This window comes from Mizuhopecten yessoensis, unplaced genomic scaffold (genome assembly GCF_002113885.1).
Source record: "Mizuhopecten yessoensis strain PY_sf001 unplaced genomic scaffold, ASM211388v2 scaffold10821, whole genome shotgun sequence".
NCBI lineage: Eukaryota > Metazoa > Mollusca > Bivalvia > Pectinida > Pectinidae > Mizuhopecten > Mizuhopecten yessoensis.
The window spans coordinates 1,772,558-1,791,926 of record NW_018408738.1 but is presented as its reverse complement, the minus strand read 5'-3'; the positions used below and the strand labels follow the sequence as shown (position 1 = coordinate 1,791,926).

The 19,369-nt window shown below is 37.8% G+C and overlaps 1 protein-coding gene across 1 annotated transcript in view; it reads left to right on the top strand.

Annotated features, from left to right (window-relative positions):
* Window positions 1-12,134: 12,134 nt before the first annotated feature.
* The window catches only part of LOC110462657 (ganglioside GM2 activator-like), a 12,836-nt gene continuing 5,601 nt past the window's right edge, over window positions 12,135-19,369 (top strand). The window contains exons 1-3 of the mRNA XM_021516726.1: window positions 12,135-12,339; window positions 14,117-14,284; window positions 16,801-16,968. Of these exons, the coding sequence (XP_021372401.1) occupies window positions 12,196-12,339; window positions 14,117-14,284; window positions 16,801-16,968 (480 nt within the window). The 5' untranslated portion in view covers window positions 12,135-12,195. The remainder of the gene's footprint in view (window positions 12,340-14,116; window positions 14,285-16,800; window positions 16,969-19,369) is intronic.

Genomic DNA, 19,369 nt, shown 5'->3' with positions numbered 1-19,369 from the left:
GGATAATGACTGAACATGTGACATTAAATTAACAAATCATTCAATTCACGATAAGTACAATGTAAATAGTGTGGCCAAGTCCAATCATTATGCTGTCCAAATGATCATGTCTTTATCAGTTTTTGGTAATTTACCAATTTATTTGGTCAGCGTTCAAATGTCTATTTAAACTTCGCGCCCTGCTGATAGCACTGGGCAGTCCTGTCTGGCGGTTGTCATATCCAATTACTTCCCGTTACACTAAGCAGCACAGGTTCTCTCGTGATTTATGATGGTGACGTCCATGTGGAATTTTGACTTTACGGTAAAGGTACTAAAATGTGACACTATCTTAATAGTTCAGTTCTAAATATTGTCCTCCGATCACTGTCCACTATATTATCTATATATTCTATTGGTTATACATGTGAGTAACTATATCTAATAGCGAGGTAAGGGTTATTATTCCCTTTTGAACATAACTTACTGCTTTGCTAAACACTATTATTCTTTTGTGAGAATACAAGGGATTATTGTGCCATTGGTAACAAAAGCTCACACATACTCATGAATACACAAAATCTTTCCATAGGTTCGGTGGTTTCTTTGGTCGTGCGGACCTCCTGATACTTGGTTTAGTATGCATACTTCTTTCTTTCTCCTCCACAGGGCATCGTTCCAGTGGTGGAGTTAAAACTCTTTTGAAAAACGAAGAATTTCTCGTAATGTGGTGATTTTCTCTTTCTGCTGTCACCATGGATCATTTCTTAGCTTTAATTCGGTATGGTTTCGGATCAAATGGGGTTGCCAGCTTGTCATGTTGTTCTGTTTAACAAGAACGGTACCACCTACTTTTAGATTTGACTCGGTAGCATGCCTTGTGATGTTTCATCGTTCCTTCATCTTCCTTTTTCTTTTGTTGGCTGTTCAGCTGGAACAGACATTGGGTAGAACAGAACAGGTGGTAGAAGACACCAGGTCGTCAGTGAAGCAGATATTGCGTATCCTACGAGAGCAGAGATCTGGCTCCAGAAGGAGTCCATCCCCTCGGAGATCAAAGAGGCAATCAAGTCGAAATAGGGGTAACCAGTGTTACAATTGTGGGAAGGATGGACACTTTGCCTGGAATGGCTTAGCGAAATCCCAGTTTCCACCAAGGGAAAGGGCTCGGTCACCATCACAAGGAAGGGAAGGTGGGAACTTAAACAGTGCAGGGGTAAGGCATTAGGTCAACCCATACTCCAGGAAGCAGAAAACTGGTCGACCTCCTCCCGAACGATGGTATCTGAAGTCATTCTTTACAACAAACCACAGGAAGCTGATCAGCTGACAGCATATGTGCCGAAAGCACTTGGGAAATCACCACAGGTGGAACTACAGGCAGTTATCGACACAGCAGCCCAGGTGTCAGTATACATTTGCCAACATTTCGACAATTAGTCCAGGATTTCACTATATCTGAAGAGGTTATTCTAAGGGGAGTAGGTAGGAACTCTTGGCTCATGGCCAACATGGCTCGACAAATTTCGATTACATTTGGAAAGAGTAGAATGGTTTGGTATGTCGTGGTAGCTGATCAGGCTCTTGCTGGGGTGGATCTCCTGGGAGATTTCAAAGCCATCATAAATCTATCTGATATGACCTTGACTCTTAACTCGGAGATAATATCACTCACATATGGCGATGGAAGATCCTCTGTACCACATTTGCAAATACACCGGGTGACTCTCAAGAAAAGGAATGTTATTCACCCATTCTCTGGCAAAACCATTGAAGTGGAGACAGACACCACGGATGCCGGGGATATTGTCCTTCAGCAAGATAATAACAGTACAGGATTAGTCTCTCCGAATCAAATTCTGAACATCCATGGATCTATGAAGTCCCTTGTTCGTTACCCTTAAAAGGGTTCATATCTTGGTAACGGGATAGGGGTCACCGATATAATCAGAGATTCTGATCCGGATTTTACCGTTTGAACCTTGTCAAAAGAACCGTTACCAGATCCGGGCATTACCACAACAGGGACTAGTTGGATGCCTTATATGAACGTTCCCTACGGGAACTCGCGTCCACCGAAACTGAACAGGTCACCAGATTACGCCTTGAATTTCAAAATATCTTTGCTAAGGATGACTTGGATTAAGGTAAGTTTATTGGAAACATTAAACACAATATATATATACCTATATTGCCCCGTATCTGATGCCTTGTCATTCTGGAGAGCAGGTGATCGGGCATTGAAAAGTGGGAGAAATGGCTATGTGATGGGGTCACGGGCATAATGGTCACTGCTCCAGTAGAGTTGTAGTCACCATCCCTGTCGACCTCATAACAGGCAGATAGGCATAATAGACAAGAGGACGCAATGATGGATATGCAGCATCAATTTAAGGAACTGCAGGTCCCGTTTAGGGACTTAGTGGTAACATTGGAGAGAGAGGCTCTTAAAAAATCAGAAAATAGCATGGCGGCTTGTGCTGCCTCGCCTCCAAAGAAGACCTCTATTCCAGCCGCTATGTTACTGACTACACGCTTCCCGAGCAGGAAGGGAGAAATTATCCTAAGGGATATGACCCTTTGCAGCTACCTTTCCAACATTGGGAGGGTAACTTACCCCCAGGCCATAAGCTGCCATACACCAATGGCGGGATAAATAACTATCCCCTATTGGGGTACATAGACACTCAGTTAGAGCAAAAGCAGGTTAAATTAGAACACCATACTACTCCTGCTCATGGTCTGCCATCGGCCGTTGCCGGTGTTCGTGCATCAGAGCCCTTGATTAGCGCAATTAATCGTGGCGTAGCTACAACAGCGCGTGCTACCCGCGATGAAGGAAGAAATAGACGGACTCGCGACGGGTCGTTCAACGGGCGTCCTGCACGGAGCACGCATCGCTCCCCCGGTGAACGACATATGCGCCAATCACAGGGAACGCGCCGTGCCCCTGCAAGGCGTAGACGTGATGATTCGTCGGAGAGCGACAAATCTGATCCCAACTTTTCCAGTGAGTAGGAGGGGGACAGCGATACGTATTCTGAGGACTCTTCCGATGACGAGCAGGGGCATCGCCGAAGTAGTAAAAGTCCTCAGCGACACAAGATGCCCACTTACTCGGGTAAGGAGCGGTGGGAGCCCTTTGATATTAAATTCGAGATAATTACAAAACACAATAGATGGTCGGACCGTAATGCGTTTGAGTACGCCGATAAACTTCCGCGAACTCTTGGGTTCACTAAGCACAAGAAGAACATGAAGGAACGGTTCAGCGACAAGGACGTTCCAGTGGTGGCCAGCAGAGAACTGCACTTCACCAAACAAGAGGAGAATGGGAGCTGAGCAGAATTTGCCCATCGGATTCAAACAATAACTGGAGATAGCTTCGCGCATGCCGACACAACAACGAGGAATCAGATCGCTACAGAGGCGTCCCTCAAATGCTGTCGCGAGAAGATAGCGGCGCAGATGGCCTTGGATAGGAATCCTAAGACGGTACACAAAGCTCTGAAATACATAAAAGTCTCCGTGGCCAATCAGCGTGCTCTGTTTGGTTCTGGCGCGCCACATTATCCTAGTAGGCAGGTGGAGTTTGCTGAGGCACTAAGTCGGGGGATGAAAAAGTAGAGGAGGACACTGTAAAGTTCTTAAAAGATGAACTACAGGAGTTAAAGAAATACCTGGCCCGGCTTAGCAAAACCGTACATCCGTGTAACCGAGAAGGGAAGAAACTAGGTTACATTGAAACAGCAAATGGTATGGTCCTGTTCTGATAACCTTATCGTTAACTTGTTCGACAAGAAGTCGAGGATATTCCTCTGAAAAGTGTAAATAAGTCTACGGTGTTATACATTGTATGGGGAGACAGGGTTTGGTTTGTTTTTGTTGAGTTTAGCGTCATATCAACAGCTAATTTAGGTAATTCATCTGCCCGACCGCGTGGGTTTTCACCGGGTACTCCTTTTCCTTCCACAATAAGACCCCTGCGCGTTAACATCGGGCCAGCTAGAGTGATTAATATCAGTTGAAATAACTTTTTTCATAATTGCTGTAAAATAAATAAAGTTTATATTTATATTCCTATTTAAGGACATGTCCCCATGTGTGTTTGGTATGCGTGCATGCATACCTTTGCTGGGAGCAGGTTGGTGTAATTGCTTTCTTGTGATAGCGCCGATCTGGTGCCGACTTTACATAGTGCTATCCCGCTGAAATACTATCCCGAAGACACTCAGCATAGCATTCCTCCTGGTCACATATTAAACTGACAACGGGTGAACCAGTTATTGCCATCATTCTGAATGCTGAATGTTTTCGCAGGGAATAACAGCTACCATATTAAGGACCGTACATTTTGGTTTATCCCTGCCAGGGGACAAAACCCTTTGTCTTCGATCCTCACATGGGCGAACGTTTAACATAAAAGTTGCCAAGCAAAACTCTATGGGAAATAAAAAGAAAAAGGAGTTAGAAGTAGAAAGAAATGTAAAGATCCTAAATATTGCAACGGATTGATACCGGGGTCACTGGCAAGTTCGGCCCATTTTTCTTAAAGTAGTTCTGGACGGTATGACATTTGTTGAAATTTAAGTGTATATATACCATTTGGAAGAGCAATTACACGCCTTTCATCAAATAATAATAAAATGGCAAACATATCCGTATTCAAACAACTATTTAACTCTTTTTTTTCTGCCGGAAGATCGGATGGCTGAACATGCCCCGCCTTTGGGGCAAGTTCGGACAAGCAGTCCGGGATAAGTTCGGCCCACGTTGGAGTCATCTGATCCTATCGAACTTCATGTACCTGCAAACAAATATGAGTAACCGTCGATCGTAGACTGGAACCATATTAACGATTCAAAGGACTAGAGGCGTCAATGAGCATTACCGGCCTCACTAGGTATTTAGAATCATTAAGTTGTCATAAATGTTGACGCAATAAGAAAATTCCCATTTGATGATTTTTTTAATTTTTTTTATTAGCCCGAAAATGACCCAAAACGCATCTTGGACGTCCTTTTGCGCTCCCCAACCCGAAGTAGAACCAAACTATCAGCTGAGAACTTTCACTGTTTAGATACAAACATATTTTCCGCAAACGAGACACACATGTGTGACGTCATCAACACTAAATGAATTATATAAGGCTTGTGCAAATATCAGGCAGTTGAGTTTATACAACCGAATACATGTTAAAACAACCGAATACATGTTAATACAACCGAACACATGTTAATATGTTTTGAAAAAGCAAATATATCAGTTGATCAGACCAATAAATAAATATAAAGAACAGTGCTGAAAAATGCTGAAGAATCTTAAATATAAATTAAGTGCCTGCCCGAACGCCTACACTCCCAAAACGAAAAGGAATAATATTTCCAAATCAAAACTTTCCTTATTTGGATATCATTTCCAAAGTCTATTTCATCAAAACTCATGCTAGTTTGGAGAAGATATTAAATCAGAACCCCCTTTGCCTCTAATATATTTTAACTACGTATACTTCTCTGCTGATACTGATCGTGTATCCCCAAATATTAGCCAAAATACAAAAGTGTCCCTTTCAGGATACATTTACACCGGTTCAAGGGCTTGCGTGACTGATAGTATTTCTCAACACATATTTTACAAATAATTTGTCCACCTTTTTTGTCAAAAATATGTCTTTTCATACATTCTCAATTAAAACGTTGATGTTTGTATCGCAAATAAAAAGAAGTGGTCAATCACCCCCTATCTCGCGGAGAAAAAAAAGTGTGTTAAGCTTTTCGTGGAACTCCTACATAAATAACATTACCAACAAGGCCAATGCGTCCCTGAGATTTGTTCGGAGAAACATCAAAACCTCCAGTGTAAAAACAAAAGAACGTATGTCCGTCCACACCTTGAATAATGTAGCCCCATCTGGGATCCATGGCAGGCAAATCGTACCCATAAGGTTGAAATGGCTTGGGTACTATAACGTTCTACACCAGTAGCGTTACAGAAATGCTCCAAACCCTAAACTGGAAATCCCTTGAACAACGCCGTAAAATGACCTTCACCATACACCTATATAAAATAATAAATGGCCTTGTGGCAAATGATGGCAACCTCCAAATTCTCCAGCGTACCCGACAGCACAAGTTCCAGATTCCACACAACTCCACAAATTACCATGCAAATTCATTCTATCTTAGAGCAATTCGTACCTGGAACAGCCTCCCTCTCTTCATCCACACTAAAGGCAAATCTCCTCTCTCACAATTTCTAAGCGTACATGTTGTTTTTATCGTATAGTTCTAAAAAAAAAAAAAAAAACCGACCTCTCCGACGCCTCTAGGTATTGTTAAGTAAATTGAACGCTTTAGAGTATCATGTAGAAGGTTGATGGCAGAGACAATTATGTTTCCGTCATTTCTATGTTACGCCGGATTTTAAAACATCAAACGCTAATATTTATATAATAATAATAATAATAATAATAATAACTATTCAGATAAAAGGCAGATATTACACATTTATCACATTTTGCATATTGGGAATAAATATATATATATTATCACAGATGTTATTTATAAGTTAGTTATGCCATAGAACTAGTAATCAGTCAGATTGTTGAAAACTGGATTGGATTCGATCAAATATAGGCCTTTACCTGGGATGACTCATAAAGCCACATTATGGCTTAATTCCAACGGGGTCCCTTAGATCTAAATAAATCAATTCAATTCACAAAATAGTTACATTTTTATATAATAGATACTGATAATTTTATTAGACTCCAAGACACAATCTTTAAATAAAAAACAGATATAAAATGTTACAAAAATATACCTATATTGCCTCGTATCTGGTGCCATGTCATTCTGGAGAGCAGGTGATCGGGCATCCCCTACCTAACAAGCTCTCCTTCATGCCATATACCAGATATATTAGGAGACTTGTAAAATCAATAAAATAATGCTGGTAATTGAATGATATAAAATATGAAGTGATTAACCATATATTGGTATTTTAACAATGAAAAAGTATTAACTTAAAATGTTACTTGCCAAAGGGGTGCTGGTTGGGCCAATCCCTACCGACCAAACTCTCAGACTGCTTATACATTGTACAGAAACTAACAGGCATGTACCGGTGTATAACTTATATTAATAAAAATAATTTGAAATAACTAAGATAGTAACAAGTGTATCCAGTTTGGAATAGTTAAAATATGATACAAACGATACATTTAAACAAATCGAATTTTACTAAAATATGTTTGCTTCTTGCAGAAGAGGGCTGTTGGTGGTTTGGCCAGTCCCTACCTACCAAACTCTCCTACTGCATAAAGTAATAGCATTGACAGTATGGCAGGTATATTATATATATGCATAGCTTACATTAAAAAAAGCATAAGGCTTTAAGTCAGAAGTATAATGCCTTTGAATAATTCAATTGACAAATTTTAACAGGTATATTTAAATTAATTGCCACTTGCCGAAGAGGGCTGGTGGTTGGGCCAATCCCTACCGACCAAACTCTCAGACTGCATATAAAGTAATTTAATAACAGCGTTTATGATAATATTTGAATTAAGAAGTACACAAATGTAATAGTGTATATCACTGAAGTCTCTCCATTACCCTTTCACAAAATCACAGTTTTGTTCAGACCTAAACTTTGATGTTAAATGTTGTTTGACCAGAATTTTGAACCTATCTAAATTGTTGGTAGCCTTATTTTTTCTGGAATTTTATTGTACTGTAAGAGAAAGATGTGGACTCTATCCGATTTATATTATGTATATAAAAGGTATATTGGCTTGATCTTGTACACCTCTTGTTGTTCCTTTCAAAACCCTCCTTCATATACGTTAGACGGTTTTCATGATTTTTAAAAAAAATATGGTTTAATCTCAGTTGAGCCACTCTATTACTTACATTCAACATATTTAATTTTTCCAATTCTGCAAAATCTAAATCCAAAATAAAACAAGACGCTACTTGAATTGTCCAACTGCTTTAAACTACAGTGATTTAAAAATTTGGCGGGCAAAGGCTCGGCGATCAATTAAAATTGACAACGGAAACAGCTGGAGAGAATATGTATCCAAGGTATCATCAAACATATCCTACAAAAAGGTATGCGATATGATTAGGAAAATAAGTGGGAAAAGGAAAAAGTCAACATCCTCCCACCTCATTAATACAAACTAAATTTGTTCGTCAAAGTCTGAAATTGCTGATGCATTTGCAAAAAAAAAAAAAGAAAACCGTCTAAATTTCAAATCACCAAACAAAGAAAGTTACAATGATCCATTTACCCTACTAGAACTTGTTGATTTGGTTCGAAAATCACAGGACTCTGCTTCAGGTCAAGATGATATTCCATATCAATTTCTCAAACACCTACCACTAAGATGTTTCTTTACATATTCAACCAAGTTTACGCTTACGCAAAGATTCCAGATTCGTGGAAGAACTCCACAATTATACATATCCCAAAACCGGGAAAGGATGCTATTGACTCAAACAACTATCGTCCTGTTTCTCTAACTAGTTGTGTATGTAAAACTTTAGAACGAATGATAAACACAAGACTGCTTTAGTTTCTTGAGACCAACGATATAATATCCCCTCTTCAAAGTGATTTTAGAAACAGAAGAGGGACAAATGACCATCTCATCAGACTCGAGACATTCATTCGAGAGGCTTTCGCCAAGAAGGAACACCTTGTTGCCGTGCTACTACATGGCAGTGTGGCATCATGAAAGATCTCCACGACCTTGGTGTACGTGGAAACCTTACCAATTTTTTTTTTTTTATCTAATTACTTATCAGATAGACACTTCAAAGTCCGTGTTGGTTCAACTTTTTCTGAAGCGTCTAAACAAGAAATGGCAGTCCCACAGGGTGGAATCCTATCAGTTACCCTGTTTGGTCTTAAAATCAATGATATAGTCAAATTTCTTCACGATAGAACGACAACTTCAACAGGGTTTAAACAAATTACTTCGGGCAGACGAAAACGGATTCAAAATCTTTAAATCCGAAACTGTGTGCAAGCATTTCTGTCAGAAACGAAAAGCACACAACGACCCAAATCTTACACTTGATGGCATTATAATTCTTGCTGTTGAACAAACCAACTTCCTCGGCCTCATTTTTGGTTCGAAACTCTCTTTCATACCACATATAAAGTATCTGAAAGATAAGTGTTCCAAGGCGCTAAACATTATACGAGTCCTTTCTAATACTGATTGGGGAGCGGACCGTGAAATGCTTTTTTCGCCTATACAGATCACGTATTCGAACAAAACTAGATTATGGTTCCATGGTACACGGTTCGGCGCGCAGTTTTTACCTGTAGATGCTAGACTCAATTCATAACCAAGGGCTTCGTCTAGCCCTTGGAGTTTTTCGAACAACACCTGTAAAAAGTCTTTACATGGAAGCGAATGAACCATCTTTTTATGACAGAAGGAAAAAAACTTGCATTACAGTTTGCAGCTCAATTAAAATCAAACCCTCAAAAACTGCTTTCGACTAAGTATTCAACCCAAAATACCAAAACATATTTATGTAAAACACAAAACTTCTGCGAACATTTGGTTTCCGAATTTCAAATTTCCTGCAATAGCTGAATTTTATACAGCTGATGTTCCACCATGGATGACACCAACATCTCAGTTTTAACTTTACATTACATGAGCGAGGGAAGTCCAGTGTAATGCCCGAAGAACACAAATCCTCCTTTCGGGAATGCATTTTGAAGTACCCCTCTCATACACAACTTTACACCGATGGTTACAAAGAAGGTGAGAGAGTGGCAGCAGCCTGCTGTTCTGCTAATTCTTGCACTTCAGTGTGACTACCAGACGGCGCCTCCGTCTTTTCTGCTGAAGCATGCACCATTGGTTTGGTTTGGCCCTCGACCATATCGATGAACACCGCGTTAAAAAGGCAATCATGTGTTCAGACTCTCTATCTGTCCTACACAGTTAACAGTTACAAGATCCTAAAAACACACTCGTACAAAACCTTACTTCTCGCATATCTCGTATATTAGAGATATCTAAAAAAATTACTTTACTATGGATTCCGAGCCATGTAGGAAATAAAGGCAACACATTCGTTGATAGAGAAGCAAAAAAATGCGTTAAATCTCGAACAAACAAATATCAAACTACCATATACAGATTTTAAACCTATTATTCGTACAGACATTCAAAATGAACGGCAGCAACGCTGGTCTCTCGAGACCAGCAACAAACTTTTTAAAGTACAACCGAAACTTAATCATCTGTTCCCAGTCGGAAAGATCGTAGAGAGGAAGTTGTCCTCTCTCGGCTCCGTACTGGGTACACATATCCTACTCATTCCTACCTTTTGAAACGAGAAGATCCACCTTCATGCCACGCATGTGACACTACATTTACAGTGGAACATATTTCAATAGAATGTTCCGATTTTAAACACATTCGTGTTAACTACTTTCGACGTCCCGGATATGAAACCTCTTTTCAGTTCCGTGGACTCAAAGGCATTATTTAACTATTTGAAAAACCTCGGTCCATTCTATAGATTCTGATGTCTTTTAACCCAACTTACCCTCTTTGACGTTATGTAATATATATATCACAAAGTCCATATCATCTATTCGTTATCTCTTTTATTATCTTAACCACCTTTTTATTTTAATTATCAACACAAATGAACATTTTCATCTGATTTTATCTTCGCTACTCACGTGTTTGCTTAATAAAATAAAATAAATAAATAAATAAATCACCATGGCCCTAAAAGACAGACCGTCGACGGGCCGTTAAACACAAACAAACAAACAAACAACTTGAAAATGTATCTGATATTATGATTGGTTTTTTGTGTGAAAAAATAATAGCTCTATAGCATCTGCATATAGCAAGGAGTTTGCACTCTGAGTGGATACTTATCTGCATGTCATTAACATATGTTAAAAATGGAAGTGGGCCTAGTATACTACCCTGGTGTACCCCACAGCTTACATCTTCAGTGTTGGAATTTGTTTTGTTAACTTGAACAAGTTGTTCTCGTTGCACGAGATGAGATTTAAACCATGTTGTAGAATCATTACCTATACATTTCAGTTTTTCATAAAGAATATCATGGTCAGCTGTATCGAATGCTTTTTGCACATTTAAAAGTACAATGTCTGTAAAAAGACCTTTAGCTGTCTGGGATTTAATATAATTAATTTACAAGATCGATGAGGTAAGAATCAGTTGAATGCGATGTTCTAAATCCTGATTGGTGTTCATATAATAAATTATTTTAAATAAGGTGGGTTCCAGTTGCTTGTATATTGCCCTCTCAAGTATTTTTGATACAATGCAGAGAATACTGACTGGTCGATAGTTTTCAGCCTTTAATCTGTCACATTTTTTAATAGAGGTTTTTCTTTTTGCCATTTTCATTCCTTCAGTACGATGACCCATATCAGAGGTCAAATTACTGTTACTTCTTTAAAGACGTTGTACATCCCCTTTTTGACAAACTGTACATGTCAGTTTACTCTTTATTGATGTACGTTGTACACACGACTTTACCCTCAGATATAGATGCATTTATCAGAAAAGCAATCGGATTTTTTGAGTAAAAGGCTCTAAACAAATTAGAATTAAGTTGTATTGTAAATTCCCTTACAGCTTGGCAGTTTTTCCACAAGTTTGGCAGCAATAGTTGTAAAATATATAAGTAAAAATAATGGGCAATAGAGAATCTATCATGGCAATTTTTGATATTTATGTTAAGTACGTACGAATTTTGCATCTGATTTTGTATCCTTTTCATAGCCATTTTTTTTTTAAACTCTTCCATAGACTTTTAAAGTTGTTCCTCTTTTCAGATATTTGTAATAAATAATCAACCTTGTCTTGATTACATTTCCTTTAAACTAAATTTCTGTAATAGCAGAAAGTTTTGTAATCTTCAGTTTTATCTGATTTTTTAAATGTAACCAAAAACATGTATCTCAAGATGGATCACCAAACCATCATTTTATCCATTCATTGGAAACTCCGATGATGCATTATATTCATTAATGGTTGTGATCTAGGACAAAACTGAATCATCTCCGATCGGGACATTTTAAAGACGGGGGGAAATTGACGGATCACCGTTTTAGCTGTACTAGAGTAGCGCCTCCTATGTTCAGAGTTTGTCACATGACAACACATCGTGTCTCTTCACTGCATCTGTCAAAATGAATATGTTGTACTGTTTTGCGATTTGTGTGGTTCTACCACTGGTCATAGCTGATACATTGAAGTTCCACCCACGAGCTCGGGGCCAAGGTAGCTCAAAAATGATGACTGGAGATCTTGCGTTCCTGGAAAAGTTACTCGTTGTAAGTAGGCCTAAGCTTATGGTGTTAGTCAATATATATACTAACGTTATGTAACATCAATAACAGTTTCTTCTTCCTGATACTGTAGCCGGGTTCAGATGCTACTCATATTTCTCATACATCACGAAGAAGCAAATATCCATTTACACAATCGTTTTATTGGAGTCGAAAGACCCTGCAATAGCACAAATAAAACATAAGCACATGTACAATACATAAAATATCTATATTGTACAATATATAGTTATGTCCTAATTCACCGATTCAAACGAACATAAATCATTTATCAATTACAACTCAACACTGAAATAGAATATCGCTGACCGCAGCATACGCTTTAATTTTTTGAATTTATTACACATAATTTCAAATTTCTCGCGATCTTGTCCCCTTTAGATGTTCCATCGACTTGGTCCATACACCGGTCTTCACTCTTGACCCGTCCCAGTACCTTTAGGTTCCCGGCCGGTCTAAGCTCCTTAAATACCTGAAACCACACAACAGGCGAACCAAACAAAAACCTCTGAATATGGGGCAAAGAAGTGATTCCAACAGTGTGGACAAGTTTAGGTTGTCAAATTTTCGGAGCAATCCGCTCCGTTTTCAAGACACAGTGAAACAACAGTTACATGTACATATATATATACATCATATTACAATAAGATGGAATTGATATACTATAATTGAAAAACCAATAGTCCCCTCGTCTAAAGACAGCCGAAGGCTTTGTGCCTGCAAATGCAATATTATAACTCCATATAGCTACCTGCATGTAGCTAAAGCTAAGAAAGCTACAGTACAGTCATCAGGGTGAGCTACATGATGTATCTATAAAGCTGCCATAGTTGGATACTATATAAGTGCCATTCTATTTTAGGCAATACATTATAGCCTAAAGCTAGCTTATATATAGCTGGTAGAAGCTATATAAGTCACTACGCTTCACATTGCATGATAATAAAAAAAATGCTAACACAATAATACAGTGTTTGTGCTAGATATAAGTGTCATTCTTAAGTTAAGCAATAGCGTGAAGCTACCTATATAGCTATCTACAGTATATGTACCTATATATAGCTATCTACAGTATATGTACCTATATATAGCTATCTACAGTATATGTACCTATATGTAGCTATCTACAGTATATGTACCTATATATAGCTAGCTAGATTTATTCTCTACTGGATAACCGTATTACTCAGCAGTGAAGCGGACGTAGAACCATGAACTCAAACAATAAGCTAAGCTAGATAATGGTACTGTTGCAATTGTCATTCTTGTGTGAGAAATAGCCTGGAGCTATACATTGTATGTATATATACCTAAATATACAGCTACATGTATCTGTATATAGCTACCAAGCTAGATATTTGTTTACATTTAATTGTCCTGTATAGTACATACATTTTTTTAGCTCACTATTCATTTTATGCTAATCTTAAGTAAGCATTGTTTAAGTCATGAAATTACTAAGCTTTTTTTTTTTTTTTTTTACTTGTCTGTCTGTCTACAAGGCTTATCCATGATAGCTACAACCATATGCAGGGAAACCGTCAAGTACATCGTACAAAGATATATATATGATATCTTAAATTTTAGAGCGTTTTCCAAAAGGTTAGGTCATAATGACATTGTTATCTGAAAAAAGAAAATGTCATAACTTTAGAAGGTTCAAAATAAAAAAGATGGAGGTATCTCCATGAAATCTTCATCTGTCTTTGTTTTTAAGAAAATCGTTATCTTCATTGTTCAAATATTTCTATTTTTGTTGCAGGGTTCTCACAAGGCCACAATGTTGAAGGACTTTGTGTTCAAGAATTGTGGCGGCAATACTGGCAGTGTCTTCAACCTGACCATTACACCTGATCCAATTAGATTCCCTGGAACTCTCACCATTTCCGCAACTGTAGATCTTAAACAGGAAATTTCCGCCCCTCTTACGGTATGAATGTGTAGACATAAAAAAAAAAATTCTCCCAAATTTTTGAATAGTAGTTTGAATCCACAATTCATTTTAACTGTACATTATTATAACGCCCGTCAATTTTGACGGAAGTATTATGGTATGGGGTTGTCCAGCCGGCTGGCCGGCGTAAACTTTTGTTTGTCCGGCATTCTCCTACATTTTTCGACCGATCTCTTTGAAACTTGGTATACATTAATTATAATCATGATATGAAGTTATGTCTCCCTTAACAGAATTTTGATTCGGCAATTTTTGCAAAAGTTATTGCCCTTTGTTCATTTCAGTATTTTAATTTTTGTCCGGAGATCTCCTCCTATATTTTTCAAAGGATCTCTTTGAAACTTGTTAATTGGTATACATTATAATCATGATATGAAGTTGTGTCTACCTTAAGAGAATTTTGATTTGACAATTTTTGCAAAAGTTAATGCCCTTTGTTCATTTCAGTATTTGATTTTTTGTCCGGAGATTTCTTCTACATTTTTTATAGCATGTCAGGTAACCACTCTTAGAATGATGCAGATCTTATTTCAATGTAAGAAAGTATATAACACTATATGGCATTCGACAGGCGTATATTGTTCCGCCCCGCGGTACGTACATTTTACTCTTGTTCAGACAAGTGACTGGTGAATTTTTAATTGGCATCATATGACAGTTAATAAATGGTTTTATCAACAATAGACTTTTATATACGATTCTTGATCATATACTCTATACATGTAGGTAATTTTTCTTTAGCTCACCTGGCCCAAAGGGACTTTAATCTGATACATGTAGTTTCTATGTCATAACAAATTGGAATCAATTAAGGTTCCTACCTTATAGCCATATATATATGTTGTTGCTGGGATGGATGAAATTGATGTATACACTTCAATGCTACCTAAATTGTATCCAGGGTCCTGTTGGTCCCTGGGTACTTGATCCTTGGGTCATAACTTGGAAAAACTTGTGTTTCTAAATTATCTAACCATATGGCTTCTGGCTAGGCATAAAGACACAAATACAACAATTCTACCTGAATTGGCTCACAGGGGTCTTGTTCCGCCCTTGGCCTGTGTCTTTGCTTATATTTCTTGTACCCCTGTACAGTAATACAATTTGTACAATATTCAGCTGATTTTAAATTCAAACAAAATCTAAGGTAAACTGATTTTGGGCCACTGGATCTCTTCTTACATGTATGGGATTGACAATACAACACATTTGACATCATGAGTAAAAGATAAAGCCATTTGTGCAATTACATCTGTGCTAATTTTAAATAAAGTAATAGCTACTTCACACCAGGCCAATAGCAGGCTGAAGACCTAGGCCTGTGGCAATCAAAAATAAAAACAAAAATAAAATCAAAATAAATTTGACAAGGATTTTGTTTTGGAATCATCAGTACAATATCAGATATGGTAAACAAGATTGATCTTTAAAGGGCATCAGTCTCTTGCTCTGTAGCGTAGGTACATGAATTATAATGTTGACCGGTCGCTCTCAAGAAATAAATAACTTGTTTATTTCAGAAAAACAAAGTGCGCAGAGGCTCACATAGATTGAAATTTTTAAGGAGTTTGTGAGTTATAAACAAGCTTTTTACTTCAAAAGTGGTCAATTTTGATCTTCGCCTGTTACCTTTGACCTTTAACCTTGACTAATTACCACCAAGATCTAACCAGGTGCATGTAGAACTTGATATAGTCATAGTGTGGTGTAAATACGTACCAAATGTGTGCAGGGTTCATGAGATATCTTAAGCTTACCAGTATGCATTTTATTAGTGTTTGGAATCAGAAGCAGAAATCATAATCGATTATCTGAAGACTTTTAATGAACGATTATCGATTTTAATCGGAACATACAAATTCTAGTAAATCTATTTAAAATATGTGTAATTACATTGTATATTATGCAGCATAATTTTGCCATATAAAATCAAAGGCTGACTTGGTATATCCATTTGATACTCTTTTATGGATTAAACCTACTACTAGAATTTGACTAAGAGTAAATCTGACAGATATCAACAGACTGCATGCAGCATTTAAACTGATTAATCGGTTATGAAATTTATCAATGAGTTAATTTGATTTGGTTGTACAATCGATTGATTTTCAATTATAATCAATTATCGGAACAACACTACATTTTACTATAGACAGCCAGCTGCTGTAGCTGCAGGCATACACAGATATACGCACTAAGTAATGATAAGTCACTAAGTGGATGTATAATTATATAAAGTGTAAGTATAATTGTTAAACAAGTGTTGAGTATATAATAACCAAGGATTGTTGATCAATTCAATGAAACGTCTTATTCTAGCCAAAGATACACTAGTACTGTAAACATGTACCTTTGATAACTGAAGGTAGTAGCATATATATATATATATATATATGTAGATAGAGGCCTACATTTTAGGAAGAAACCTGTGATCATTAAATTTGAATTAAATATGCGAAATCTAGAACATATTTTTTTTTTCACTATTCAAGGTGGTATTGGATATGAAAAAGGATTTCCGCGGAGATTGGATAGATATACCCTGTATAGCCAATGTTGGTTCCTGTACCTACTCCTCCTTGTGTTCTGACCTGGATATGGCAACATGCCCCGAAGAACTTAAAAATGCTGGAATTGATTGCAGGTGTCCATTCAAAGCAGTGAGTTATTCAATTTGTTGGATCTTTACAAATAATAAAAGTAAATTAAATTTTGTGTCATGTAGATACATAGAATTCAAGTTCAGCTCTGATTAATGGGTCACATCCACAGTAAACCCAATTACAATCTGTATATACCCAGCAATGCAAAGGTGCTTTGACCAAAATTCCACCTTCATTGTACAACTTTTTGTACAGATTATAAATGTATTATTTTCCCCATTTTATAAATCACGTATTGAAATAAGTAGACCAAATAATATTCACTAGCCTACTGCATACTTGCAAACTTTTTGAAATTTGCATGGGGGGAGATAATGTGTGCTCACAATTAAAAACATAAATAAAGGGTTTAGTTTAGCAAATTCACTGGTTGGAATTCGAAGTGCCCAATTTTAGTGTCCAAAATCTGGAGTCTCTCTTGAAAATAGGGAGAGTTGGCAAGTATGCTATACTGTTGTCAAGGTTTTTTTTCTTATCCATGTATATATATATTGAATTGGTTTTGTCATCCATGTTGATTGTGTGGTAACCATGACACTAACTGATCAAAGATAGCACTTGTCTTTTCAAAATTGCGGTTTCAAGCAGGGATTCCTTTTTCAGTTACTAGTGCAAGAAAGGCCAGACAAAAATGAAAAACATTTGGGGTCTTCTGCAGGTTTTTTTGCTTATTGATACCCCTGAAAAAAGGAGTTCGGGGCGAATAAAAGAATCGCACTGTCTGCTCGTCTTTTCATGCACCTTGTTAGTGCAACTTCTCCTAAGCCCTTTGATGGATTATTCTTTGTAACTTGACACTGTGAAAGTACATTAATGTACTTTAAGAAAGGAATTTGCGATTTGACTATATTCCTGGAGTTATATGGCCCTAGAAACTTTAAATTTCTGCCCCAGAAACCTTGTAAGCACAGCTGCTTCTTAACTGTTCGTTGCATTTTTAGCTCACCGGGTCCAAAGAACTAAGGTGAGCTTTTGCCATACCGTGACGTCTGTCGTCTGTATGTCAACAATTTCTTTAAACAAATTCTGCTTCTTAACCACTGATTGGAATTTAACTAAATTTGACTGGAAGCATCCCTAGGTAGTGATGATTCAAAATTGTACAAATGGTGTGGCTGACCCCCCAGTGTTAAGGGGTGGGGCCAAGAAAAGTAAAATCATATATATACAATTGCTGAGTATAAAAAGAAGAATGCACATTTGCTTCCAGGATGGCCCCACCCTTTGAGACATAGTCCCTGGGTCATAACTTTGAAACGGTTAAGATCCCCACCCCAAAACTATATATACAAATGCTGGGTGCAAAGAGACAAATGCAGTCATGATATTATAATAGACACTGGGGTTTGACCATGCAAACCCCTAGGGACCTTAAGTTTCTTAGTCACAGCTTGGAAACAGTTGAGATCCCCACCCTATAAAGAGATGAATGCACATACGCTTCCAGGATGGCCTTGGGGTCTGCCTCACCCTTAGAGACTTAATTCCTGGGTCATAACTTCAAAACGGTTTAGGTCCCCACCCCAAAACTATATATACAATTGTTTGGCATAAAGAGATGAATGCAGTCATGACATTAGAATTGACTCCAAGGTCTGCCCCACCCTTGCAGACTTAACCCCTGGGTCATAACTTTGAAACAGTTGATCAGATCCCGACCCCAAAACTATAAATACAAATGCTGGGCATATAGAGACGAATAGTATAATTGATCCTGGATGGGGTCTGGCCACAACGCTAGGGACATAGTTTCTGAGTCACAGCTTGAAAACAGTTGAGATCCCCACCCCATAATTATAACCATACATAAAATTGCTGAGCATGAAAAATCTAATACAGATATGCTACAAGGATTGGCTTAGGGGTCTGGCATATTCCCTTGGATCTCATTTTGAGAATATTTTGCCATGATTGCTTAGATAGCCAGGTGAGCAATACAGGCCCTCTTGGACTCTTGTTTTGAATTTGCATGCCCTTTTGGCTTTAGTCAATTTTATACATGAAAAGGCAAACAACTACCTTTATTTTCTTGTTGTTGAGTAATTATTTGTCTGCCAAAATCCGAAAAAATGTTGAATCGTGCCAGATAAAACCAAATCAATTTCAAATCTAAGTATATATATAGTGTGAAGTAAAAGGCCACATTGAAGGTTCATTGTACTGTTGTTTATGCATACTGTTACTTTGGTTATATTACAGGTACATGGGAAACGACGGATTATAAGTTTTTAGGTCACCTGAGACAAAGTCTCAAGTGACCTATTGCGATCGCCTTTTGTCCGTCGTCGTCCGTCGTGCGTCCGTAAACAATTTACATTTTCGACTTCTTCTCCAAAACCCCTGAACCAATTTCAATGAAATTTTGCAGGGACCTTCCATGGACAAAGGTCAACAAAAA